The 27,708-nt window shown below is 31.4% G+C and overlaps 3 protein-coding genes across 5 annotated transcripts; 1 reads left to right on the forward strand and 2 right to left on the reverse strand.

The window, feature by feature from the left end:
• Nucleotides 1-1,718: 1,718 nt before the first annotated feature.
• LOC122580732 (probable transcription factor KAN2) lies at nt 1,719-7,969 on the reverse strand. Of its 2 annotated transcripts, none has more exons than XM_043752959.1 (6): nt 7,063-7,969; nt 6,855-6,931; nt 4,812-4,857; nt 4,534-4,708; nt 3,439-3,484; nt 1,719-2,121 (listed from the first exon to the last, which is right to left on the reverse strand). In XM_043752959.1, exons 1-6 carry the CDS (start codon nt 7,721-7,723, stop codon nt 2,011-2,013), a joined length of 1,116 nt encoding a protein of 371 aa, XP_043608894.1. In that variant the 5' UTR covers nt 7,724-7,969; the 3' UTR covers nt 1,719-2,010. The 2 variants fall into 2 exon arrangements, with proteins under 2 accessions (XP_043608894.1, XP_043608893.1); XM_043752958.1 differs by having other exon boundaries at nt 3,418-3,484; nt 7,063-7,967.
• A 7,249-nt stretch (nt 7,970-15,218) lies between these two features.
• On the reverse strand, nt 15,219-19,184 carry LOC122594447 (protein MOS2-like). The gene is made up of 4 exons (XM_043766901.1): nt 17,953-19,184; nt 17,021-17,073; nt 16,219-16,323; nt 15,219-16,079 (listed from the first exon to the last, which is right to left on the reverse strand). The coding sequence occupies exon 1, from the start codon at nt 19,182-19,184 to the stop codon at nt 17,970-17,972; it is 1,215 nt and encodes a 404-aa protein (XP_043622836.1). The 3' UTR covers nt 15,219-16,079; nt 16,219-16,323; nt 17,021-17,073; nt 17,953-17,969.
• Nucleotides 19,185-21,412: 2,228 nt separating this feature from the next.
• Nucleotides 21,413-25,700, forward strand: LOC122606478 (probable inactive shikimate kinase like 2, chloroplastic). 2 transcript variants are annotated; one of them, XM_043779331.1, is made up of 9 exons: nt 21,413-21,673; nt 22,859-23,046; nt 23,125-23,319; nt 23,444-23,505; nt 23,665-23,731; nt 24,236-24,354; nt 25,025-25,201; nt 25,290-25,376; nt 25,479-25,700. In XM_043779331.1, exons 1-9 carry the CDS (start codon nt 21,446-21,448, stop codon nt 25,532-25,534), a joined length of 1,179 nt encoding a protein of 392 aa, XP_043635266.1. In that variant the 5' UTR covers nt 21,413-21,445; the 3' UTR covers nt 25,535-25,700. The 2 variants fall into 2 exon arrangements, with proteins under 2 accessions (XP_043635266.1, XP_043635274.1); XM_043779339.1 differs by having other exon boundaries at nt 21,598-21,673; nt 22,875-23,046.
• The last annotated feature ends 2,008 nt before the right edge of the window (nt 25,701-27,708 follow it).

Genomic DNA, 27,708 nt, shown 5'->3' on the forward strand with positions numbered 1-27,708 from the left:
TCTTTACATACTTTTAAGCTATCTTTTAATTTATTTGGGTCTCCATGCTCAAATTTCTCAAAGAGAATTTATCTTAACACTTTCTTAACTCCTTAATTATACGTACTATGTTATTGACTTTTTTAAATAGAAAAATGATAATGACAGCCTTAAAAGTTGTCATTAACAGCTTATTACATGCATAAAAAGTAGTACTATATATATCAATACCATCCCCTGAATTTTCACAAGACAAAATACAAATTTTAATGCATCAAATTAGTATATACTGACAGCCCTAAGGACTGTCATTAACAAAACTCATAATCATGTTGTTCAAAGAAGTAAAATGATAAGTATCGTTGTATAACGTATATTATCATTCTTAATTAAAATATCATCCTGTGCATTTGATTAATTAATTTCTAAAATAAGTTGAAGTTACATTCTATAACAGAATACTATTTTCTTTTTTCATGAAAAATAATGGATATTCATTGATACTTAAAAAAATGGTGGTTAGTAGTTTTTAAATTGCAGTGATTAAGACTGGTTTAAAGAGTGTCTGTATTTGCGTTTTAAACTGATTATCTGATTATTGTATTTACAATATTATATGACGTGGTTAATGGAAAAAAAGTATTTGGCAAAATAATTGATTATATGAGTTCTCACAGTAACATATTAAGACATGTTAATCCAAAATGCATGATCTATTTAAACGTAATCTCAAACACTCCATTTATCCTTACTTTAGTTTTCGAAAATGCATAATCTATTTTATAAACGGATTCCAAACACCCCGTCTATCCTTACTTTAAGTTAAATTAATTTGACGGGTAGGTTTCTTCAGCATGATTTAATCCTCCAAAACTTTAGATAGGTGGCGGATTTACCCATTAAGTAGAAATATAATTTTTTATACTTCACAAAAACATATCTAAATCCCTTAACATTTTTTCTTTGACGATTTTTTTCTAGTATACATCTATAAATCACTTTACTTTTTCAAGTATATATACGAATAAATAAACTAATACAATAAAGAAAAACTTATTAATTTTGATATCGCTATGAACGTAATATTATTATTTTTTTGAACATTTCGACGTAATATTTAAGTAGCAATTTTATTCATTTTTGGTTGGCCCTAGTTGTTAAAGTTAAATTTCCTCATTTTCAATTCATTTTATATATAGGCTTTCAAGATGCAATGGAGATCTAAACATTCTTTAGCTCTCATTTTAATAAGCTATCCTTTTCTTTACTTTTTCTTGTTTTAGCAAGTATAAAGCATATGACACTACCTAGGAAAGAAGAGGGAGCTCTCTCTTACACCTTTCGTAAAAATATGCTCTTCCTTTTTCTGCTCTATGTAAAGTGGTCTATTACATTACCAAATACCACCTCCTCATATATCCTTTAGACAAAGTTAAAGGCTTAAAGCTAGCTCAGTACTCTTTCATTCTTTAGTGCAGAGAAACGTAAAAAGATTAAATGAGACATCATGTTTTCTTGCATATAAAGCATAACTAACATTATATATTTATAATCAAGATATTAATCAAACTACAAAGGTCGAAAGTGGTTGGCCGTTCTGATTCTTAAGAAAAAGTCTTAAGCTTGAAATCTTCTTAAATAAACATCTTGGAAGTGGCAAAAACCTCAAATATAAATCACATATATCTGAGTAAAAAAAACTCACCATCCCCTAATAACTCAAATGGAAAAACCTCATGTGTTTACTATATATTTTTAATATATTTAAATTATGTTTAATTACAAATTTGAAAAAGAAGAACATGCTTTAATTTTTACAACCTCCTCCCTTTTGTTTCCTTGTGTCTTTAGTTCTTTCTTTTTCCCCTTTCTTCTCCTTTTTTCTGATTTCTAGTGGGGACCTCACCAATCTTTTTCACCATTAACCATATATTCAAAAAAGCATGCATAATGATATGGTAATGAATAGTACAATCAGTATATGTAAAGTATCATCATCATGACCATTGACCAACATATGTATGTATGTCACTACTGTGGCCTTCCCAAAGTGAACTCTAGATTGGGTTTCATGGGTAAAAGTTTTGATAATTTCACTTCTGATAATCTCTCATAGTTCATACCTTTTGAATTCGTTTCCTTCTGAAAGAGAATCATGACATCGATCGATTAGTATATATCGATCAGGAATATATCTATCAATGTAACAAAAGAAAAAATAAAAGCAATGTTTATGTTATCTTGACTGCATCCTGAGAATGTGTATAGTATGTCATGATGTGATAATAAAGACAATGAAATTTCATTATTGTAGATAAGATATGAAAGCAACCAGCTAGAGGCATTATTAAAATTACAAAATACTCGTAATGCACAAACTTGATAAACGTATAATAGTCACAAGTCATGTAAATAGTTTTTTCTTGCATACATGGCCAACATTATTATAACACATCTAATTAACCCTTTAAGCGATTGAATATCTAACTAGTTTTTTTTTTCCAAACATTCGATCATTCGAGATAGGACGTTAGAGAAATCTCACCGTATGATGGTGAGTGCTTGCACGTATGTACAACGAGAAGTTGACCATGGGACATTACAAGTATTTCGATGGAAAAACCTTAAAACTTGTCATCCCTGATGATCAAACTCAAAGCCTTAAGTAAAACCGGACAGGTGTCTGACTAGCTAGGTTGACCATTATTGATAATATCTAACTAGTAATAGTATAATTAGTAGTCAACTCACTCATTAATATATAATTTCCAATTGGTTTTGCTAGTTATAAAAAATGAATGGTAGAATATATGGTATTTCTATCATATATATCACTTAAATGTGCACAAAATGTTTTTTATGAAAGCTAGTATCGATCATAAATGCATGTGTGAGTATATATAGACGAAACATATTGGGTGCATGTCCCCTTCTTTCCATCTAAAATGATACATATATGAGAAAGCATTGCAATTATATTATACGAGTAGCAGTTAGGTTCATTTCCCAATGATATATCTAAAAGGCATTCTATCAAGGCTCAAACTAGCTACATTATGCGTTCCTATTCTAGCTGATCTATATATACGTTATATATATGTGCGTGTATATCTTATGCTAATTCATAGTTATAGTGGCCAGGGCACTAGCTGCTTTAAGGGTTTCAAAATCTTGGATCCCTTTAATGGGTTGTTATTTGTTTGCTTTTAGCCTTGATGCCATGAGCTTATAGTTACAAAAGGAATAATTGAGCCTTAATATATATTTGGATGACTTGACTAGTCTTTGGAAAGCCTTCATCTTTTATCCACTTGAGATAATAATATTCTTGACAAATAAAGTCATAACCTTATAGAATGCTATTAAAAGTGGTGAAAGGAAATTCATGTAAACAACTTTCAGAAACAAAAGGAGCATATATCTATATATGAAATCTACCTTAAGAGATGGTAAATTTACTTGAGAATCTTTTTGTTTGCCTGCTGCTAGCATCCAAGCTTCTTCCCTGCTTACATACATATATATATAGATCAGTAGTACACATAGACAAGGGAATATTTCCAATCAGTGGGAAGCCCATGCAGACGGAAAGAAAGAAGAGAGAAAAGGCATACTCTTATAAAGAAAGCTACATCTCATTATGTATATCTTTAGATAATAAAGTTAAAATCATCCCATGTGCAATAGCTTCTTTACCCATTAACATACAAGATGAAAGAAGGGTAAATTGAAAAGCAAGAAAATATAAAAGGGAAAAACTTGCTTGTAGTACATAGATAAAACAGAAACAAAGTACAAGGGAAGTTTCAAAGTGAGCAAAATTGGCACCCAAAAGTTTCTCACACAATGGGTCCTTCAATTCATCTAAGGGTCTTGGCTTTGACACCCAAGATTTACTAACTAGCTAGTGGATCCCACTAATTAAGAATGACCTTGTGAACCCACGAAATCAATGGGGGGAATAGATATGTTCATCTTTGGCTTGGTCTTATTTTTGAAGGGGTTCATAATTAGGGGATATTTTCTATATCAAGTAATGTTGAAATCATTGCGTGAGTAATCTAATAATAGGATATATACTTAAAGTAATCAATAACCCAACTTAAAATTACCCTACATTTCATGAGGAAAATGTCACAAGCCTCCTTTGAGGCACCACGACATACAATATCATATGCTAACTAAACCCAGATCCCTAATCAACCGATGCCCAATATTCTTATCGGATTTAAAGTGTGGAAGAGATGAAATGTAGATTTCAAGTCGTATTATACCTAAGAGACTAAGATATGTAAATTGAAGAGCAATGTGGCCGAAATCCCAAAATCAACAAACATAAAAAGTGTAAGATCGAGCACAAACCTAGCTAACTAAAAGCAAATGATTGTATGTTTCTTCGACTAATCTTTATCTTTATATTTACTAAAAGATAGGTGATTTAAACAATTATCAACCAATCAAAAAAATAAGTTAGCCGTGAAACTAAAAAGAGTTTATTTCCTATAAATAAGCTAGTTAAGTTCAAGCTAAAAATGTATATGTAGTGGTAATTACCTTGAAGAATTGCGCCAAACTCCATGATCCTTTTGGGAATAAACCTTAGGGCTTCCTCCAGCGGTTTCAATCGATGGCTGATTATTATTAGTCTTCTTTAGGTTTTGAATGTCATGCAATATATCATCACTACAAGTATCTCCCGATGATCCATTTTCATGACTATCCCATTGCCCTAATCACATATAGTTTAAACATATTTTAACTCTAATTAGTTGTGTTAGTGATGTCTTTGGTAGAGAATATGAAACATAAGTCAAATTAGCTAAGCGATTTACCCGAAGAAGTTGGCGCTCTATCAGTTGTTTTAATGGTTCTATACATCTGAGGAAACAAGAAAATAATGATCACTCTTAACGTATCTATATATATATCAGAAATTGAACACGTTTAATTGTATTCATAAGTACGTACTAATCTATCTATGATGATATATTAAAATTAATTCAATGATGGAAATATTAGCTAGTATAGTACTTTTTCAAACCTTGGAAAATTCTTTGTTAAAAAGAAAATTTATTTATTTTGATAAATGGTACAAAATAAGCAGGAGGAATTGATGAAGTGACTACATATGTATGTATGTGACCAAGCACAGAAGCACACATATTTATGGCGCATGTCCATACAGGTGAAAGTCATGTAGCTAGTTGACCTAACCATGGTTAACATTGGATTTGAAACCACACATGTGATGCTTCCTAGACAATAATAATACTCCATTACATATGCATATGCATTTATATGTTACAGTTCTATATATATACATATCATTGATGAATGATGGCGTTTTGTGTACTTTTTTCTAGTCTTTAGTTCTGGAAAAAGGAGAATATAATAATGTTTTCATTTGTTTCCACAAAATTCTTTTATAAAATACAATAAAGAAATGAACTGTGTGTAATCTTGTCTTGGCTAATATATATATATATATATTGGGTTCTGTGTCTGTGTTTTCAATTTCTTTGGTCTTTGTTGTCTTGTACCGCAAAATCCGTAAGTCTATAATTCTGTATAATGTTGCCTCTATATAGTTCATCTATAGTTTTATCTTAATATCGAGAAAAAAGAATATAAGGTTGTCCGACATTTAATTTTAGGTGTGGATCCCTTCACATACTAATATTTTATTATTTATTGTTAATGAATAAATGTAAGGGCGTCATGATTTTTATGTTTTAAAAAATTTATATGTGAGTGTCTGACAACTAAGCTTAGGTACCTAACAGACTTATATTTTCATTCTCATATATCAATATATAGTTACGTATTATATACTATATATTCTACTATACATTATACGTGTTCAATTAACCATTATTTGTAAGAATCAAAGACAAGTAAGAATCAAGGGAACCATATGCAACATAACAATGGATTGGTATATATATATATAAATATAAATAAAATAAATAATTTTTGTTACTGAGTAGGTGTGTAACAATATACATACTATTCAAGAGTCTTGGATTTCATATCAGATATGGTATATGTGTAATTAATTTAGGTGTAAAATCATGTTATTCCATAAAAAAAAATTACTTTTAAATCATAGATTGTATAATATAATATAAAACACATGACAAAAAATACATATGCATCATAAAATAATAGATTTCCTTGTGGTGTGACTATATAATTAAAAATAATAGTCTAATTTAATTATCAACAACTTAAAATCCATATAACAACTGCGGAACATGAATTAGTAAAACAACTTAAAATATATATCTCAGAAAAAATAAATAATTATAGATACAAAAAAACAAAACAAAAAATACGAGTAATAATCATAACCTCATAATTCAATCAGAAGAAGTTAGATTGAAAAATTTATAGCTACCCATATATACGGAAAAGCGGTCAGGTCTAGTACTAGCTGCAGAAAAACAGGTGCCAAGAATTACATGTACCTGTCTGCAGCTAAATTAGCATCGGAATTTGTGATTTATATTGTTTAATTATTTTTGATACACAATTTAATCCTTAATTAATTAATCTTCCTCTTTTTATTAGTATTAAAAGTCAAAAATAATACGGTATTGAAAACAAAAGTTTAATTTGCCTCTTCATCTGCACATATATTTTCGAGATCGACCTCAAATTGAAGTTACGAGTATTATTTTTATGAGTATTTATATTGAGATCGATAAATGAATCTTGAATACAAATATTGTTAAATACTTAAAAAAAACCTAATAAAAACAACATGTATCTTTTTAGAAACTCAAATAAAATACATACTCTACTTTTATCATATATATGAAATTTAATTAGTATTAATTGGGGAAATGAGAATGAATCATATATAGATGGAATACCTGTAAGTGAGATTTAACATGTGCTAATGTGAGATCTTTTACATCCATTAGCTCAAGAACTGACTTTGGTGTTGCTCCTAATTAAATTCATTACAAAAACAAACAAACGTTCATATAATTGATACATCACCAAATGCATGTAACATATGCAAACCAAAAAAAAAATCAAGAATTATTGAACATATATATATATATATATATATATTACTTTCATGGCCACCCAAAAGCTCAACAGCATGAACAAAGCGAGAATGGAGGGTTGTAGTCCACCGTATCCGTGGAGCCCTCATGCTTCTCTTGACCGGAAACCTCGGAGAAGAAGAAGAAGAAGACAAGAATAATCTTGATTGTGCATTAAAATTGTTGACATAATGAATTGAAGTATTACTATTAGCAGAATTAGAATCTTGTAAATTAGATAGATGATGTGGATTATTATGAGATAATATAGTGCTAAGATTATTAGAAGGATTATTATTAGTATGGTAATAAATAGGTACTCCTGTTATAGGTCTTAAGAACCCTAAGTGATCATCATCTGATCTTAACCCTAGGTGATGTTGGTTTTGGTTGGTGAGATGATTGGTTAGTTCAGGCTTGTAATTATTAATATTAATGGAATGTGTAGGGTGGGTTGAGTTAAGCCAGAAAGAGGGTTCAACTTGTGGTGTTGTGGTTGAGGCATGGTTTTGTTGTGAGTTGAAAGCTCTAATATTCCAAAAATTCCCTAAATCCAAACCATGGTGATGAGCACCACTTGTTGTTGGTGGTGGTGTTGATGTTCTCCAAGATGTTGTTGATGAGGGTTTTGTGTTTGGTGGGCTGATTTGTAGAGATAAGTCTGGTTGGGCAGCTGGGAAAAGTTCCATTTACTTACTTACACTTGCAAGTTCGATCGGCTCTTTTTCTTCTTGTTAATTGTTTGTTGTTTCTTTTTTAGGTTGTAAAGAGGGTACGTACACCAACAGATTGAAGGGAATGTTAGTAGTTGAGTGATGAGTTTTCAAAGTAAATTAGAGTTTGTTGAAATCAAGAACTTCTTAGATGGGATTTAGCCATCAATGGTGTGATGGGATTACACTGTTTGAATTTTGAGAGAGAAAGGGCGAAAAAATTGAAGACAAATGACAAGGTATAATGGTTTTATTGTATCTCTCTTCTGTGAAGTATATGGGAGAAAGTGACACTTGAATAGACGAGTGATAGAGAGAGATAAAAGAGAGAAAGGGAGTGCGTGTTTGTGTGAGTAGCTTTCTTTTCTATGTACGTGGGGTTAATTTAAAAAAAAAAAGGACAGAAATGAGAAAAACAAATACAATAATAATAATAAAAAAAAAGTTAATTAAGCCTTTCTTAATAAGATCCATCTTAAAACTTTTTTTCACCTCTTCCTAAATGTCACATTAACATGTTCCAATTTAAGAGCTACCCATAACATTAAGACTTCTTCCTCCACATCTTCCTCACCTCTTCCTAAACCTTTTTTTATTAATGCAATGATATACTATTCAACGGCCCCACAAGAGCTCGTCCAAGCGGTTCTTAATTCCGAACAAACTCCATTTCGACGAGATACGAACACTCGCTGGCATTAGCTTCCAAAAATGACGAGTTGGAAATGGTTTTGGACGAGCTGGATGGAACCTTATGATCTCATGTATCATTTTAGTATACAAAGCGTATATTGTATTGAACTCATATTCGGTAACTCAACATTCCCACGCACATGGATCGATCACAAGATACAGTTTCATCAATTGTCTTTGATAAAATTTGAACATGTGACTTGCATCATTCATTTGTGTGTTCATGTACGTGATCACATAATAAACTAGTTTGAAAGATCACATATATAAATATATTAAACTAGTTATTGCATCTGGGTGTTGCCTAACAAAATTTAACGGTACGTAAAATTGAAATGTGTATAAGATCGATGATACATATAAACCAAAACATGCATATTAAAAGGGTATCATAAAGGTAAAAAAAAAAAGTACAACACGAATAATAAAAGTGATGCAAACGATTATTTAAGAACACATATTTTTTTCCATCTAAAAAACTTATAAAAACACTAACGAAATCAAATACTAATAAGTGACTAAAATAACAAATGAAAGATCAACATATAGGCTAAACGTGATCAAAAAAGAAGAGAAAAAAAGGCTAAAAATGCAAACATGCAAGCTTAGGTATAATTGTGCAATAATCTGTGAGTCAGGACGATTAAGAAAACATACAAGTAGGCATGTTGATAGGTTGTTGCGCAACAATCTGCCAAGCAAGCTGTTTGCATTGTAGCTAAGCCTTCAACAAAATGTTGTATAGGCAAGCTACTTGCAATGTAACTAATCCTTCATAAAATGTCACTCTCTCTGTACATCATATCATATGTGTCCCACTTTGAATTTTCAAAGTTTTCGTTTTATAACTTTGATCATAAATATTTTTAATTGTGTTATATAATATTCGATGAAGTTTCATCAATAAAAACACATCTAAAACTTAATCAATTCATATAAATTTTATCAAGTATCATATAACACAAACAAATATACTTAAAGTCAAAGTTGCACAAAAAAGACTTTGAAAATTCAAAACTGGACACTTCTAGTAGGACAAAAAGAGTATCTATATAATTATTAAAACAGTAGTTAACCGAACGATTTCAAAGCATCTTCAATTTAAAATTAGCTTATAACATTGCCACATAGGATAAATTTTATGTGACATCTCCATATTTTTTCTTATTAAAATTATTGGTACATAATAAAATAAAATTTTGAAATATTTATATCCTATATTTATTATATAGAATCTATTATATATATTTGTTATATATAGAAAGTTATTATATTACCTATCGAATAAATCTTTCAATATAGAGCAAAAATAATATTGACTAGCTCCGTAATTAAGTTTCCCTTATTTCTATTTGTAGTTACAACTTTTAGCATAGATATTTTTCTTTCAAGTTTTTTTCAATAGTATGATTCTAATTCCATGCAAACTTAATATTCACATGTTTAATGTTCTTAATAATAATGACAATAACAATTTGTTTTGTTTGTGGGTTAGAACAGGTTCAATAGGTTGGATACAACGAAAACAATGATTTTTTCGGTGACTCCCAAACTCAAAACAAAGAGACTTTTTTTAACACAGATTTATACTCTCGGGTTTATGTAGATGGTAAGAATTAACGACTTCGTCTTTTGTATGAGTCACTTAACTTCATGAGTCTGTTTAGCATGTAAATATCAAGTTCTTGGTTGTACTTTTTGTTTTTCTATTTAAAATTTGTTATGTATATTCATACATTAACAAAAAAAAAATAATACACTAAATTTATACTTCCTCTGTCCCACTAAAAGTTTTAACTAACAACTTTTCTTAAAAGCAATAGCTTAAAGTTAAATTAAAGCAACGGATATAAGGTACAACTACTTTTGTCGAACGTACCTTAAGTATATTATTTTTATTCATGTATTAACAAATAGACAATACATTAGCATTATAATACTAAATTGAAAAAAAGAAGATAAAATACATTAGCATAATACTACCAAATTAAAAATATATATAATTAATCATTATTGACGTCTACATTGTAAACTTAACCAAAACCTATTTCAATTATATTTTTAAATTGTCGCACATCGTGCGGGTAAAAAACCTCGTTTATAGAATATAATGCTAGAGACAAATTAGGTTGTAAAGTTGAGGGGTCTTGATTTTTAGATAATAATTAATATGTCAAAATACAAAAATAGTTTTTAAATATTGATCTTTGACTGTAATAGAAATGGTAAGTTATTTCACTTTACCTATAATGTTGAAATTAATTTTATAAGTTTTTTATCCAAATTTTAAATAGTTGGGTTAATAATACTTTAATTACCTAATTTTTGACAATCCTTTTGAAACATGTAATGTTTTTTTAAAGGAACAAAAAATTATTTTAGAATTTAAAACAATTATTATTTTAATTATTTGATTTATTCTTTTAAATAATAAAAATTCTTACTTTAAATTGACTGAATATTTTTAACACATAAATTTTAATTAAATATAAAAATATCTTAAAGTTTAAACAAGTTAGTTAACCCCTTAAACCTCTATTAGATTAAATTTGACAATATTCGATCCAAAATTACCCATGTTCTCATTTGGAATATTTGACATTTTGACTTGAAACTAACTCGTCAGCCTGTCAATCCATTTGACATGTGTGACTCGAAAATAACCCACAAACCTAATAACATCTCACATATTATTAACTAGCTAGGTGGGATACAAGATGGTTTCAGGTCAAACATTTTAAACATATATGTTGATAGGTTCATGTGTTAGCAAGTTGTTTCTAGTCAAATTGCAAGAGCTCGAGTAAGACAACTTTAGGTCCGTTTTGCTCCTCCACCGCCACCTTATAAGCTTATGTTGTTTGTTTGTATTATTATATAATGCGTCTTTATTGTAATATATTATGTGTACATAATATATGATGCGTTGTTTATTTACAATATCACATTACAAATTACTTTAATACGTAGTTAATATATAAAGAAAAACACTTATGAAAAAAAGTTAAAAAATAAAAAATAACTATATGTGGCGCAAATGTCTCTATATATACATCGCATAGACCTCAAAATTTGACAAAATTAGCCAAAGCGAGTTGGAAAATCTTATGGAACCTTTACATTACATATAAGGCTCTATGTCACGTCTTGTTACGCATCAAATTTTTTTAAAAAATGACACTTGACATTTTTTAATTTGTCATAGAATGTTACATGCTGTTCTCAGGTTAGCTACACACCAATTTTATCACACAGACAGCGGTTTAGTTGGCATAGAGGTCCGGGTAGAAACACATTTATTATTGGATCGACCCTTGTACGTGGCGTAGAGGCTTCTGTGTCACGTCTTAATGTTGTTTCTTAACAAAAATGAGTCGTATTTATCTTATAAAATAATAAGGAAAATGCTTAAGGGCTTCACTTAAATGTCGGCCCCTGAATTTTATGGTAAGTATACAACTAATTAATGCAGCTTAACGCCTTTAGGGCTTTATTTCAAATAATAATAATAATAATAATAATAATAATAATAATAATAATAATAATAATAATAATAATAATAATAATAATAATAGTTAATAAATTTATATGGTCATTGTTCGTAGTTGACCTTCATCGAACTTAGCCTTATAATTGTTAAATTGATTGTACAAATTATGAAGGTCTTTTTCATATAGATGGTGACTGGTAACCACCTAAGGAAAGTGTGGAAGGTAATTTATGTTCAAAAGGGGTGTGGAATTCATCAAACCGGCCACAAGCTTTGATTATAAAGTGAAGAGGAAATACCAAAATCTATTCTATGCACCTTCAACGTGAATCATCTCCATTCTTTCGACCACATTTCTAATAAAAGCATCCTTTAACTTACAATTTAAAGTCGTGGGCTGTATTCTTTTTTTCATGGTCGGATCCACATGCACCAAAATAAAATAAAATAAAATAAAAAACTTTAAAACCAATTTACGAGTATTTTAAAAGAAATGCACTTGTGCCACAAAATTTGTGGATGTTCCCTTATATGACCCACGATTGAAATTTGTAAATGTCGTGTGGATGGCACAAAAACCCAACACCATTAAATACTCTGTTTCTTGGATTTACGACGCATCAAACATTATTGCATCTCATCTCCAATATAAATATGTTCAATCTTAATGTAATTAAGATCTAAAATAATATGAACCATTTTGTATTCGACAATTCATATCCATCTTCACAATTATATATTCTCTCTACCATAAAGCATTGTAATCTTACACAGCAAAAGTTGAGTTTTAGAAATACAAGATTATGATCTGTTTTTTATACAACTACTACTTTTATCCAACAAAATATATGCGTACAAAGTTAAAGTAAGAATGAATTCTAAAGTAAAATTAGGTATATGATTCAAACCATGTTAATTTCGTTGTTGGTTGTGCAAGCTTTACATACGTTTAAAGTAAAAAAGTTGGCATCTCAAAGTTGCACTAATGATTCTATATAACTTGACCAAATGATACAACTAGAAATATATCTTTTGCTTTCACCAATAAACCAACACAATATCACTTGAATAGATATGCTCACGAAGTGAAGTAGCTTTATCTTTACCATTTATAAATTGTTGACATAGAGCATAGTATCCTTTTCAAAGGCTTGATAGGATGAAACAAAATTGAGGAACATATTGAATCTTTTATCAATGACTTTGTTTAGGGAATATCTCACTTTTTAGTGTCCTACAAATCTTTGTAACAATGAGTGAAAGATCATTGCCTTGAATATAGATTGTTCTTCTTAAAACCAACTGGGTTGGATCAGTGGTTGGAGTTCATGCCTCTAGAAACAGAGGTCATGAGTTTGATCCTCATGCCCAGCAAGGCTGGAGGTTCTTTTCTACCTATGGTAGAACCTGGAAGCAGCCTCTCTACCTTTGGTAGGGGTAAGGCTGTCTACATATCAACCTCCCCCATACACCGTCGAAGATGGTATTGGGACCCAAAACCCGTGGAATACGGCATTGGGAGTTACTTTCTATAGATTGTTCTTCTTGTTTTCCATGTATTAGTCTTCAACCTCTTCATTTATTTACTAAATTTTAGTTTTATGCTACGACGTGACATCTATATCGAAGTTAATTTTGCCACATAATTATTGCTATTTTTTTTATCTGATTATCTTTTCGTATATAACTTCTCGTGGGAAAAAAATCTCATCTATAACTCATACTTATCAGTTCAATGTCTTATAAACGATAGCAATCACAATTCAAAACTAGCTTTCTAATTAGAAAAGGAAAAAAAAATGACAAACTTTAAAATAAATTTGATTTAGGAGTATTCGCAATAGTTTTAAGTGTTTAGACATTGAAAAAAGTATCTGCTTATATAAAAGTGTGTATTTTTTTATAAAATAAGCAAATAAGTAATTTGTTAAAATGTATATACCATTATTAATTATTTGTCAAAGAAGACAAGAAAAAAAGTATATAAAAAAGGAAAGATAAGTAGATAATGTGAAAGATAATGAGTGATCTCGAATAAATGGAAAAAATACGCTAAAATTATTGTTTAAAAAAAGGGTATGAAAACTAAAAAACCGGCCATTTATAAATTTCCGTGCTTTCCTGTAAAGTTCAATTCCAATTCCAATGAAGAAAATAAAAAGTGATATGACATTCGTAGACCGACATAGAAGAATAGAGACGAAACTGGAACCCACAAATAGTTTTTGAAAGCATTGTGAATGAATCAAATCATCTCATATGATTATTACATTATTATTATTATTATTGATGATGATAATAATAACAATAATGTTTGTTGCGTTGAGCTGTAAAGGAATGTTTGGAATATGTTACGTGAGACTTTTGACCATGCAAAATCTGAAAAAGGGAGTCATTGTTTGCATTATTTAGCTTATATCATTATTGATGATAGCACAATACAAAACGCTATTAGAATTTAAAGTGGAATATATCAAATACAAGCAACAATTGTCACTTAATTGCAAGTTAATAGTATAATTATGCTCATATCATATATGAAACAAACACGACGAAGACTTATAAATAGTAAGAACCTTATTTGGGCACAATGTAGTTGCATTGCAGCATAGATGGTTGACATGGAAAACATGGTGGCCGGGATCGGCAATCACAGATAGTAACGATGCAAAAAACGTTGATGATGCCAAGGGACGACCACGGGATTTAGCACAAGCAAATCTGAAGTTTAGCAACGGGTTCATCTATGATGTAATACTCGTATGTAATAGGCAAAGATGGACATATCTTTCATGGCACTGTGTACATATACAGGAGTCTAGCTATTTAATGGTTTCAAAAGATTTATGAGAAAGGGATGTTATGGATATGTAAATCAATGACCAAATGAGATCGAACTTTAGTCATCTTGTTAGCAGATTAGCAAATGAGGTCAACTCGTGTGTTTCCCAGGGATTTCAATTGCTCTTTCTAGGATTGATCAAGTTCAAATATAAATCTCAAAATCCAGAATAGAAACATTTGTTTCTACATCCACATTGCCTGGCGTTCTTAGTTAAATCTTGATAAACACGTGTTGAATTCAATGACAATTGGGAAGGAAGATGAAGAACGATATCAAGGACTTGAAAAATGTTGAAATTGAAATGCTTATGAAGGTACTATTAAGTTTTTTCATGCAACTTCAATGTTGAATGACGCTATTGATGGAGATTATCTGCTAGACTGCTAGTGATCATAATTCATAAAGAACAACTAATTTTCCAAACAAGGTGACCGCACACTCAGTTTCAGAAAGAGACATATTTTGATCATGTTGAATGTTGATTGTTGAAGAATACAATAGAAAGTATGTGGAAATTTGCAGGGTATAATAGAAAACAAAGGAAGAGAGAAAGAGACGATCCAGAAAATAAATTAAACTGATATATAACAATAAGAGAAGTGGAGTTCAAGCCATCAAAGCAAAACTTCCTCTCATACGATGATTGGGATCTAGAAAGCTTGATGATTATTGCCCTCGACGATACCCGAATCAATTCATCAGTTAGGATCTAGCAATCAGCAGTAAGGGCACAATTCAGTATGAACCAAACTAGATCAACAACTAATGTGTAACAACATGGTGTGCACCAACACCATACTAACATAAGTAGCTTACATGCTTTTCTAATAGCATTAATGTTAGTTGGTCCAATGATCTCCCCACAAAATATTAGCAAACGATGTCACTTCATATAAAACACACTTATTTTTGCTCATACGGAACTTTGCAATCATCATATACACCGATCAAGCTTTGAGCCAATTCAACCACAATGTGTGTATCTATTGACCAACATTATCAATTTTGAAGATTTACTCCCTTATTGTCATTATCATACACGTATAAGAAACCTCACTGAAATGCCATATCTAACTGTCTATTACCTATTTACCTATAAGAAGCTCAATAGCTAATCAAAATCACTTCATGCAATCTCCACCAAAAACTATCTTCTGATCGAATCATTAGTCATTGAAATGATTCCCAAACGTATATAAAAACTTAGCCTTATTTAGCTTAACTTTCGTATAGTTCCTTGACTCGGGGTTCCTTTTCATTCTTTAACAGCTTCTTTAAGGTTCTTCCTTTCCCAAACTTTCCATCTGTTTAATGTAAAATTGTGGCCTTGTCAAAAGGATATTCGATGCAACACTTGTACGCTTCTTATAAAAAAATAACTATTGCATGAAACAAGAGTACGCATCGAGAGAAGCTAAATGAAGAAGAATCTACATAAACTACCTCAAGAATTGAAACTTATTTGACAAATTAAACAGCTACAATGTGGATCAAGTTTATTGATAGTCTTTACTTAGACATGTCTTAAGGTAGATGCTATCTACTTATCTGCATAAAATCAGTTAAATAAGTGGTCATGTTCCAGCTATAGAAGTTGCAAGAGATCACAGTTCCCAATATAAGTTTCACCCTTGGTTTTAAAAGGCGATAGGTGTACAAAAGCGATGGGGTCCATTTCGGAAGCGCAAAGCGCTAAGCACAAAAGCGGAAAGCTTTCGTACGCAAGGCGCATACTTATGAAAAAAATTATAAATTATTTATATAACAGTTATAAGACATAAAATACCAAAACACCATCAGTAAGATACTAGTTTAAGTCCGACTTTGATCAAATTTGGTGTTTGAAAAGAAACTCTCAAAAGATTGTTGGTCTCGTTGTAAAAAATAAAAAAGAAGAGATCAATCTTGTTGAGAAAGAAGAGGTAAGAATTTTTTTTACTTATTTATTAAAAAAATCCTCTTGTGTACAATAAGCTCACGCTTTTTAGCTACTGAGCTCACAAAAAAGCCTAAAAATGAGCGCTTTAGCTCTAAGACTTGCGCCCTTTTTAAAACCAAGGTTTCACCAGAAAAGCAAATTGAATGCCTATCTCAGTTGTTCAAACTTACAACAGAAACTAGTTTGAACTTTAGATAGATGACCAAATAATTTTGATTTCTTAGATTCTCTACAAATTATGGTTCTGTAATACCACCCTCATGTTTGATTAGCCTAATTAAGTATGGTCCCATTCAGGATACTAACCTCATGCTTCATTTGACCAACTTGGCAACCAATTTTGATCACAATGCAACAGCCTAATACACAATAGCAATCTTTTGTTAGTAACTCCCATTTTATCATGAGAATTTTGGCAATCAAGAAGGTCAACTAAAGAATAAGCTAGAATGCACTATAGCAACATCCCTTATAATAATATAACTACATGTCTACATGTGAAGATCAAATTCTGGTGAATTGAGATCAAGTAACACCTACATTGGTCCAATAATAGTTGGTATTCTGTCATAGAGAACCAATTTAAGCCTGATGTAGTGAATACTGAATAGCAATGACAAAGATTTAACTGCCAAGCCAAATGATATATTGAGTAGATGTTGAACAAGATATGACCTTACAAACTTGATAGGCCTCACTTATTACACTGTGGTTTGATAACTTTTCACCTGGTTAACAGATACAAAAGTTTTGGTTTAATAGGCCTCAATCTTAATGTTTTGGTCTCCAATATTTGACTAGTAACTAGCCTTTGTTTCATGCCTATGAACCCGTCATTTCTTACACTTGATCTCTAATATTTAACACCATTTTGTTTCGTCTCTGAAATTCCTACTCCTATATATATATATATATATACCAAGCACGAGAAACATAGTAACATAGTTACTTTACCACACAATATCCTGTTTGCAATACTTATGGTAGACTTTTAACAATGGTAGAATGGCAGTTAGTGAAATCTTAGCAATAATGTACCGATAAGATATGTAGAAAATAACATCAAAAAAGTAATCTACACAAGTTCATACAAGACGAACCCAGGTTTAATTCAAACTAACAAAGAAACATATCCCGAAACACTAAAAAACATATCAAAACAATAATATCGAAAATCAAGTCAACATGGCAAAAGTTCTAGAATTTCATATCAATATTAGAAATAAAAACTCAAGTACCTGAAACATGGCAACAATCAGTATGCAATATCATCAGGGTCTCCAACATACTCAGCAATTTGCTCCAACTTAACATTTAACAACGCATGAGTATCTGCATCACGAACAACCGCAGTCTCATTATCCATATCGTTCTCCTGTAAACTCCTATACACACCCTTATGTCTACCATACAAAACAAGAACATGCCCCCCACATCGTGGCAACACAGTCTCGAGAAAGTCCTGCTCAACTCCTTGTACAATCTCCCTACTACTATCCATCGATATATCACACGTAGACGGCCCTACAACATCCACAATCTCACCCTTTTGTAAATACAACTTCCCACCTTTTAACTCTTTGCTAATTATCCTAACCCTGATCCGACTATTCAACCAAGATTTTTTCGGTGTTTCATATTCGTATCTATCTCGACTCCTTTTCTTATCCTTATTCTCATCCTTATGATCCCTCCTCGAATCATTAACCTTCCTATCACTACCCTTCCTTTCACCGTCATTCTTATCAATCTGATTTACATTCAAGTTTTTATCTTTACCATTTATATCACCACTACCAACATTCCCATCTCGTTTTACGCCATTTGGAACACTTTCCTTGTCATTTTTCGACATTGGCATAGGCATATCATTAACAAACCCTAAACCTTCTTTCCCGGTTCGTTTCAAAATCTCGACAACCTTAACATCCTCTTTAGCATTCTTCCCAATGCCTCTCCCTTCAACCCACCCATAACCTTTCAATAACGCAGCACCGAAATCCTCAACCCGCATATCGACAAACTCATCCATCCCTCTATCATCAGGCAACTTACTTATATCATTCCTATATCTATTTAACATCAAACTATCCATCCCAGAACCCGAATTCACATTACTCTCTCTCAAACCCTGATCCTGATCCGAATTCGGGTTCTTCTTAACCCGAAGATTGAGACTGTATACGATATTCGGATCAATGGGTTCGACGGTCGAATCAGAGGTCTCGAATTGAAGATTGGGGTCATCGGATTTATGGGGGAGGTCGAGGGGCTTTTTGTAAGGCTGCCAGTTGTTGGAAATTGGGGCAATGATATTAGGGTTTTGGGAATTCGGGTCGGATAGGGTTTTAGATGGGTCGAGTTCTGTAACGAATTGTTTTTGAATAGATGATGATGGTGTAGATGAAGAAGGCTTAATTGATGGTTTTTGGGGTTTTGATGATTGTAGAGCAAATGATAGTTTTTTCATGGTGAAAGATGTGATGCTGCTTGTAAGTATATATATTATATATATATATATGTGAGAAAAATGAGTATGAGGCTGTTATGCACTTAACTTGACTGAAAAACCCCAGAGATTTTTCACCTAACTTGGGTGTCTAACAGCCTCATATTCTCTTCCCATATATATATATATATATATATATATATATATATATATATATATATATATATATATATATATATACCTAATGTATATGTATAGGTTTGAATTTGAATGAATAAATTGGGGGAAAGTGTTTTTGATATGAGAAAGATAAATGGGGATCGGAAAATTGGGATTATAATTGGTTAGGGTTTGAAAGACGAAATATTTGATACACCTAAAAACTCCACAATATGTCGATTGGTTGTTTATGTTGTATTAACCAAATTAGTGAGTAATAAATAAATGCGGTTTTTTATTCAATAATAACAACCGACCTAATTGAACATTCGGAATCCAAGACTCTAATTAGTTATCGGGTCGTTTGTTGGGTTATTGGAGGATTTTTCTTCTAATCTATGGTATGAAAGTAAGAACCATGGGGGATGAACAAATATGCCAAAATGCTAGTATAAAAAACTAAAACGTATTTATTTATATATATATATACTAGGTCTTTTACTCCGCGCGATGCGCGAATTATTATAAGTTATTGTTCGATTGGTGTTGGTTTAAACCTTTTGATATAGACTTACACAATAAATTTTCGGAATGATAATCTGAAAACCCGAAGTCTGCTCCTGAACAAAGTAATAAAAAATGCGTACTATGTCCTAAATAATTATAAAAAAAAAAACAATAATAACATATTATAAAACACATGAAAACTAACAATTAAAACCACATGTTAATTAAATAGATGGAAAACCCATTAAGATTTTTTTTTTTTTATGAACTTTCCTATAAAGATTGTGTTGATCGATGGACTTTGATTTGGAATGAGAAGGATATACAAAAATAAACTAATGTCTCTTTTTAAAAAAAAAATAAAAATCAATTGTATTAATTTTAAATTTTAATTTGTTACATACAAAATGTTAAGATATTTACTAAAACTTCAAAATATATTCAAGATTTGACTTAGTTTATATAAATATATATTTTTTTTCATATGTATAGTTAAGATTTGATAAATATGGGAGGAATTTTATTTTAACTTTTTTTGATATATATGTTGTAAAACAAATATGGAGAAACCACATAAGATAAATCCTACATGGCAAAGTTTAAGGATAGATTTGAATGGAGGAGCATCCCTTAGAAAGCTCGGTTAACTAACGTTTTAATATATATATATATAAAGGATTTTAACTGACGTTTAAAAAGATTATATAAATTGTTAAGTTATGGCCTTATAAGATATAAATTAGACTTTTTAATAAGAAAAATCAACTAACTCTAATAACTTCTTGAAAAATTGTAAGAGTTTTATTATTTTCTCATAAATATCTTAAGTTTTTCGAAAAATAGTCAAAAATAATCAGAGTTATTAGGTTGTTATAAACTAATAATTTGATAAACATAAAAATGAATTGGATTTTGAGAATTATAAAATATTTTATCTCTTGATTTGCTATGTAAATAACCAACAAACGTGGAGGTTTTATAACATTAAAGTATCGAGAAATAACAAAACAAAATTGATTTTTGAAAATTTTGAAACTTATACTTCATTAAAAACTTAATATATTCAGCCAATTTTCAATTTTTTTTCTTTAACTTAATAAACAAAAAATAACCGTTAATTATCTATTTTTTATTTAATACACACAAACATTACTTATACATTCAGCTACTTAATACACTTAGCAATTAATAGCTAAAAAAAGAAACGGACCGTTAATGTTATCAATGATACTCATGTGTATGTAAACATATTTTCTTGCTTTAGTGTTTTTAACATTTATATATATATATATATATATATTCATTAACTAATTATAATTAATTATGTAATATGATTCTCAAATTAAACGAAATTATGCATCCTTTTAGCAAATAAGACGTCTCCAACAGGTAAATGAAAAATTCGTATAGAGGTCTTTTTGTGTCCCGGTTGCAGCGTGCGGCCTAGACCGTCGCTACGTGAAAGGTTCAAAGTGAACCGGGACTCGTTAGAGTTTTTCAATTTCTAGCCGGCTTTGGATAGGAGATAGTTAAGACTTAGACCCGGAAAATCTTTTATAAGTTCCCTCCCTCCTTCCTTATCTCAATCCGAACACAATTTTTAACAAAAAAAAAACATGTCCACTCCAACCACACTATCATCATCGCCACTCTATCTCTCGTCAAAACCCATTAAAGATTGCAATTCCCCAAATTCCTTAATTTCATTCTCAAAACCTCATTTCTCACTTCAATCTTTATCGTTTCATCCTTCATTTTCACTCACTTTCAACCCATCAAGAAACCCAAAGACCTTCATCTGCAACAGTTCTTCTACTGTATCAACAAACACCACTAATTATGAGGTGTAACCTTGTACTCACTATGATTTATTCTTCTTGTTTCTTTGCTATTTATTGCTTTCAATTTTATTATTACATATTAATTTGCAGTACCTTCCATTACTTACGGTTACATTACAAAAATGGTCCCCTAGATTATTATGCCATGCTACAATATTTGTGTTTGATTCATAATATCATTTGAGAGGTTTGAGTGTTTTTTTTTTTTTTTTTTCAAAAAAATCAATAGACTTGAATGTACTTTTGTCTTAATGATGATTTCGTTTGCTGTTAAAATATGTCAATGTGTTGTGACACATGGGGTGGGGAGGGAATCAAGACTTCCAAATGGGTGGTCCTATCCTTTTAGACATACTCGTATTTTGTGACGAAAAGTTCTCCATAAATGAAATGAAGTAGAAAAAGGAAATGAAATTGGTGGAAGAAAGTTCAATGGATTTGAAAATTTTGAATTTTTAGGATTGAAAAAGGGAATTTTCGCTACCGAAATATTAGTCATCTGTTATAAGTAGGATTGAACTCGTCTCTTGTTGTAACCAGCATAAGAGGTCATGTTAGTGAGTCTCATTATTTTGGCAAAAGGGGCTCTCATTTTTTTTTCTTTTGAGTTGTGTGCGAAGACATGGCACATTGGCTTGAAGCCTTGAATATGAGACGATTTGAATACTTAAAACTGGTGAAATATACCAAGAAAGGTATCAAAGATCCCAAATTGGACCAAGTGTCACATTGGTATCACTTGCTCCTTACGACCTTGTGTTCAATCCTGATTTTAGGCGTTTCTTCTAACAGTTAACTAGTTTATTAGTATTCAACCATTTAACAAAAAAGAACTGAAATTTGACATTGCGGGGTACCGATAATATTCTTGCTCCTCAAAAGGAGTGAACGTTTTGTTTTGATAAACCGTATAAGATAAAAGTTCAGTTTTTAACAAATTTAGTGACATGACATAATTAAAATTTGACAAAGTTTCCGTTAGTTTCTTGAAAACTAAACTTCCATTCCTTACGGGAGAGAAAACTTTTGCTACCCTGCATTTTCAAGTTTGGATCTTTGGTGACTTTTCTTGGAAATTATTTCTTAAAAGGTTAAAAACAATGCATTTTACCACTGAATATAATAGATAGCGTAGATAATGTGATTCGGGATCATAAACAGTTGGTCAGTCTCTGATACATTTGACAGTTTTCTGATGGTTCAGATGAGGTAGAATTGAGATTGTTTATTGGAGATGAAAGTATTCAGAGCTCAAAAGATGTGCTTGTTGATGCTGATGAGAATTTCATAACGATCAAGACAAGACAGGATGGATCATTTAGAACTGCCATGGAACTTAATCTTTATGGAAGGATAAAACCAGCAGAAACAATATGGTATTGCGTAATGCATTGGTTAGAAACTAATTGTTAAGTTAGGCTGTTAGATTAACAAAAAAGCTCACATATTCGTAGGCTGTTAGATGATGATCAACTGGTTGTTAATCTGAAGAAGCAAGATCCCGAGATGAAATGGCCTGATATCACGGAAACATGGGAGTCCTTAACGGTTGGAGTTGCACAACTTCTGCAAGGAGTGTCTGTTTTTTTAGTTGGAGAATTCTCTGAAATTAATTATAAAGTTTCTCGGGAGCTGGCAGTTGGCCTAGGGTACGCTCTAATGAGAATTGCAAAACTTCTTTTTGTAACAAGTTCATTCAAGATTGTTAAAAACAATTTATTTAAGTATTACCTTTGTGAATATACCATAATGCCCTTTCTTTGTGTTTCTCAGATATACACCACTCGATACAAGAGAGCTGCTTGAAACTTTTACCAAGCAAACAGTTGATTCATGTGAGTAATTTCCCTGATCTTCTTTTTATTGCAACCATATCTGCTTCAGTATATTTGGTTTATGTTAAAGTACTATGATGTTATTTGAATCAAAATCTATTACAACATGAATAAAGTGATACTTCTGTGTATTGAGTATTGACAAGTAATCAATTCTAGTGGTGATTGCAGAAGGGTCTGATGCTATAGCAGAAGTAGAGAGTGCCATCTTGGAAAGCCTAAGCAGGTACGGACTTCTCCCTGAAACCATTCGATCTTATTCTACTTAATCAGAATTTAGAGATGTAAGGTCGCGTTTGGTTCACAGATTCCATTTAGTTGGAATATAAACATTCTCTCATTTGATGGAATCTCCATGGTCTAGGAATGAATTTCATTCCGTCCGTCACTTGAATCTCCAAAAGCAAAAAACATTCTTTCAAATTCCAATTCCTTTGACAACTTCCATTCCTTCCAAAAACATTCTATGAGCCAAACACGCCTTTATATTGCCACCATTCTTATTCTGCTTAATGGAAATCTAGAGACATCAAACATTATATTATCACCATTTGCAGTCATTAAAAAACTAGAGAGAATTTAGAGAGAGTTAGGAAAAAATTCCATTTTCATTGCATTAGAAAAGTTATAACAATGAAGTGTATATACATCACAAAACTAAGCAACAACTAACTGTCAACTAATTACATAAATAGTCCTTTAACTACTATATGTACATATATATCTACAGCCATATACGTTCAGTTGTTGCTACCATAGGAGGGCAACATGGTGCTGCTGCAAGAGGTGATCAATGGAGGCATCTTTACTCGGGATTTACCGTCTGGCTTTCTCAATCTGAAGCTAAAGGTAATGCATTTTACATTTCAATTTTTTCACTATGCACTATTCATCTTCCGCGTTTACAATTAACTTTCATTCTCTTAGAAACGCAATAAAAGCTTTATGTTTTACTTTTAAAATAAAAATTCCTAGTTTCCTATGGCAAGACCTGTTAGAAGCACTCAAGCCCCTCAATGTTTTTCAGCATATAAGTGTCGCTACTTGCACTGCTATCTAACCAACCCGTAATGTAAAATAGGATTGGTGGTAAATAGGGACAACTTGGACGGGTTGGATTATGGATCAAAATATCAACAGGTTCAGGTTTTGGTACGGGTTATAAACTTATAATGGGTTGGATCAGGTTAACCTGAAACGCTTTCAGTCTGTACTCCATATTTTATTTTAACCTTTTTAAGAAGCAACTATCATATTCTATTAAAGAAATTATATCTATTTCAATTTTCAACAATGACTGAACTTTTGAAATTAAATTATTCAGGCAGTTTTCAACGCTAAAAATACACTTTGAGCAACTTTTGATATGTTCGAGTCGTTTAACCCTATAAAGATATGGTGTAATCATAACTCACCCATTTATAAGTAAATGGATTGCAAGTATCCCCTCTAAAAGTTAGAACCTATCTGTGTAACACACTTGCAACGTCTGAATCGTATTCTTCTTTGATCCATTTAGATGAAGCTGCAGCAAAAGAAGAGGCAAGGATAACCATTCAGAGCGGTAGCCAGGGTTTCACCAATGCAGATGTGGTAGTCAAGCTCAGTGGCTGGGATCCGGACTACTCAAAAGCTGTGGCACAGGCTACACTGAGTGCCCTCAAGCAGTTAATCTTGTCCGACAAAAAGCTTCCAGGTACATACTTTAGCTCATTTTTGTATAACCCCCTGCACATCACAGCTGAATCTTGAAGTGTAATTAGAACATATGGAACTTTTTGAAGGTAAGAAGGGTCTTTACATTCGGTTAGGATGCAGGGGTGATTGGCCAGACATCAAACCTCCGGGGTGGGACCCATCAACCGGAACAGGTTGCGCCTAGCCCATCATTATATTCAACTCCCAAAAAGTGTCCACTTGTTTAAGGGTTTGCTAAGTTTTAGTTGTAACTTTATGTGGTCATCTTCATGTAGTTGCTAAGGGCACCAGTTTTTGCTTGAGAATGCAAACCGTTGAACGTAACAGCTAGAAACGAGCGTCTTTATGTATGTACTTTTGGGTTTCACTCCCAAAATGTTGTGAATGTGTAAGCAAAGTTTCAGACTTTAAAACTGGAGAGATTGCATAGACTATGTGTCATGAGGGCTGGTCAAAACAGTTTTTTGGAGAACTAAAATATGAGAGATATTACCACATACCAAGTTCTGTACTTCTGTTAGACTAAAGAGGTAGAGTACGCATGCATAGTCATTTAACACTATGTTTTGTAGTTTGAAGGTGTATTTATCTAGTTTACACCTTACATCTTCAAAATGATAATTTATGCATAGCACAATGCATAATTCAAAATTTCCACCATCAGTCTATTTGGTGTATAATTGCAGGCTTGCATAGATCACGATCAGCAGAAAACAAGTAAAAACAATAAAGGTAAAAGATACATTTTGGTTAATTTAAATGGTATCGGGTCAAAATCTGGATAAAATGAAAATACCGCAAAAAATGAGTGAAACGCATAATATTAAAAAAGCACGTAGAATATGTTTTACACGACTATCATGAACCTATTATAATTGTGTTTTAGAGATTACAGGGAGTGATTGTTGTCTTGGTTAGAGATTACATCGTTGAATTGTACATTATCGCTTTTATCCCTTTACTACTAAATTGTGTTTTATAGTGGTGTAGTTGCACTTATAATGATGTAAAATATGTATTACACGACTATCATCTATTATAATTACAAGGAGTGATTGTTGTCTTGGTTAGAGATTACATCGTTGAAATGTACATTATCGCTTTTATCCATTTACTACTAAATTGTGTTTTATAGTGTTGTAGTTGCACTTCTAATCTCTATCTATACTATTTAATAAAGCAAACAACCCTTTTTTTCTATAAACTTTTAAGTCTCTAAAAAACTCATAATATCCCTACTTTTTCAACATCTTTCTTTTGTAATTAACTTATATACCTAAAATAACCTTATTTAAATAATTTACTATAAGCATTGTGCTCGCGCAATGCGGCGGTGGCGGTGGGGATGACGGTCTAGTGGGGTCGGTGATGGCATTGGTGGTGGTGACGGTGTCAAGTGGTGTAGGTTGATGTAATTGTGACAGTGAAATTTTTTAAAAGATTAGGGCTTAAAGTGTTAATTATTAAAATAAAGGTTTAGTGTAAATTAATTCATTAAGGGCAAATTTAGTATTTTATAAAAACTCTTTCCATAGTAAGTGTTTATTAAGGTAATTTAATAATTCTGTATGTAACTATTGTGTAACTATTTCTAAAATTGGAGGGTGTGATAGTTTTATAAAGGAGTATGAGCATAATACCCGCGCAATGCGACGGCGGTGGTGGGAAGGCGATCTAGGTGTCGTTGATAGTATTACTGGTGGTGGAGGCGGTGTCAAGTGGTGTAAATTGGTGTAATTGTGATAGTGGAAATTTTTTAGAATATAAAAGCTTAAAGTGTTAAATATTAAAATAAAGGTTTAGAGTGTAAATTAATTCATTAAGGACAAATTTGGTATTTTATAAAAATTATTTCCATAGTTGGTGTTTATTAAGAGTAATTTAGTAATTCTGTATGTAACTATTGTGTAATTATTTCCAAAACTGGAAGACATGATAATTTTTATAAAGAGGTATCAAAAGATATCTATCCTTCAACTTTTGAAAAAACCACACTACTGTTTTTATATTAATTATATTTATATCAATAACCACACCGCCGCCACCACCCGTAGCCGCCAATACCACACTGCTACCACCACCACCACTATCACCGTTCTCGCCGTACTACGCGGGCTTTCGTCTAGTGATGTAAAATATGTATTACACGACTATCATGAACCTATTATAATTTAACATTTTGTGTTTTAACGTGTTACACTTATGAAATACTTTGATTAATAGTACATCTACGTACGTGGTAACTGGTAAGCTTAAAAATCTAAACGTTATGTGTTCTAACGTGTAAATTAACCTTTTGTTTCTGTTTTTCTTTTTCTTTCTTGAATGTGCATGTGTAAGTACCAAGTATTTACTGTACAAATTACAAACATCGAGTTGTACCATAGTGCAAATAAATGCAACTCTCAAAGATTATATGGCGCATGGAGAATTACAACAAGTCGCAGTACGTTTATCAAAAATATAATGGTTAGTAATTATGGCATTTAAAAATGAGCTATGAGT

This window comes from Erigeron canadensis, chromosome 1 (assembly GCF_010389155.1).
Source record: "Erigeron canadensis isolate Cc75 chromosome 1, C_canadensis_v1, whole genome shotgun sequence".
Lineage (NCBI taxonomy): Eukaryota > Viridiplantae > Streptophyta > Magnoliopsida > Asterales > Asteraceae > Erigeron > Erigeron canadensis.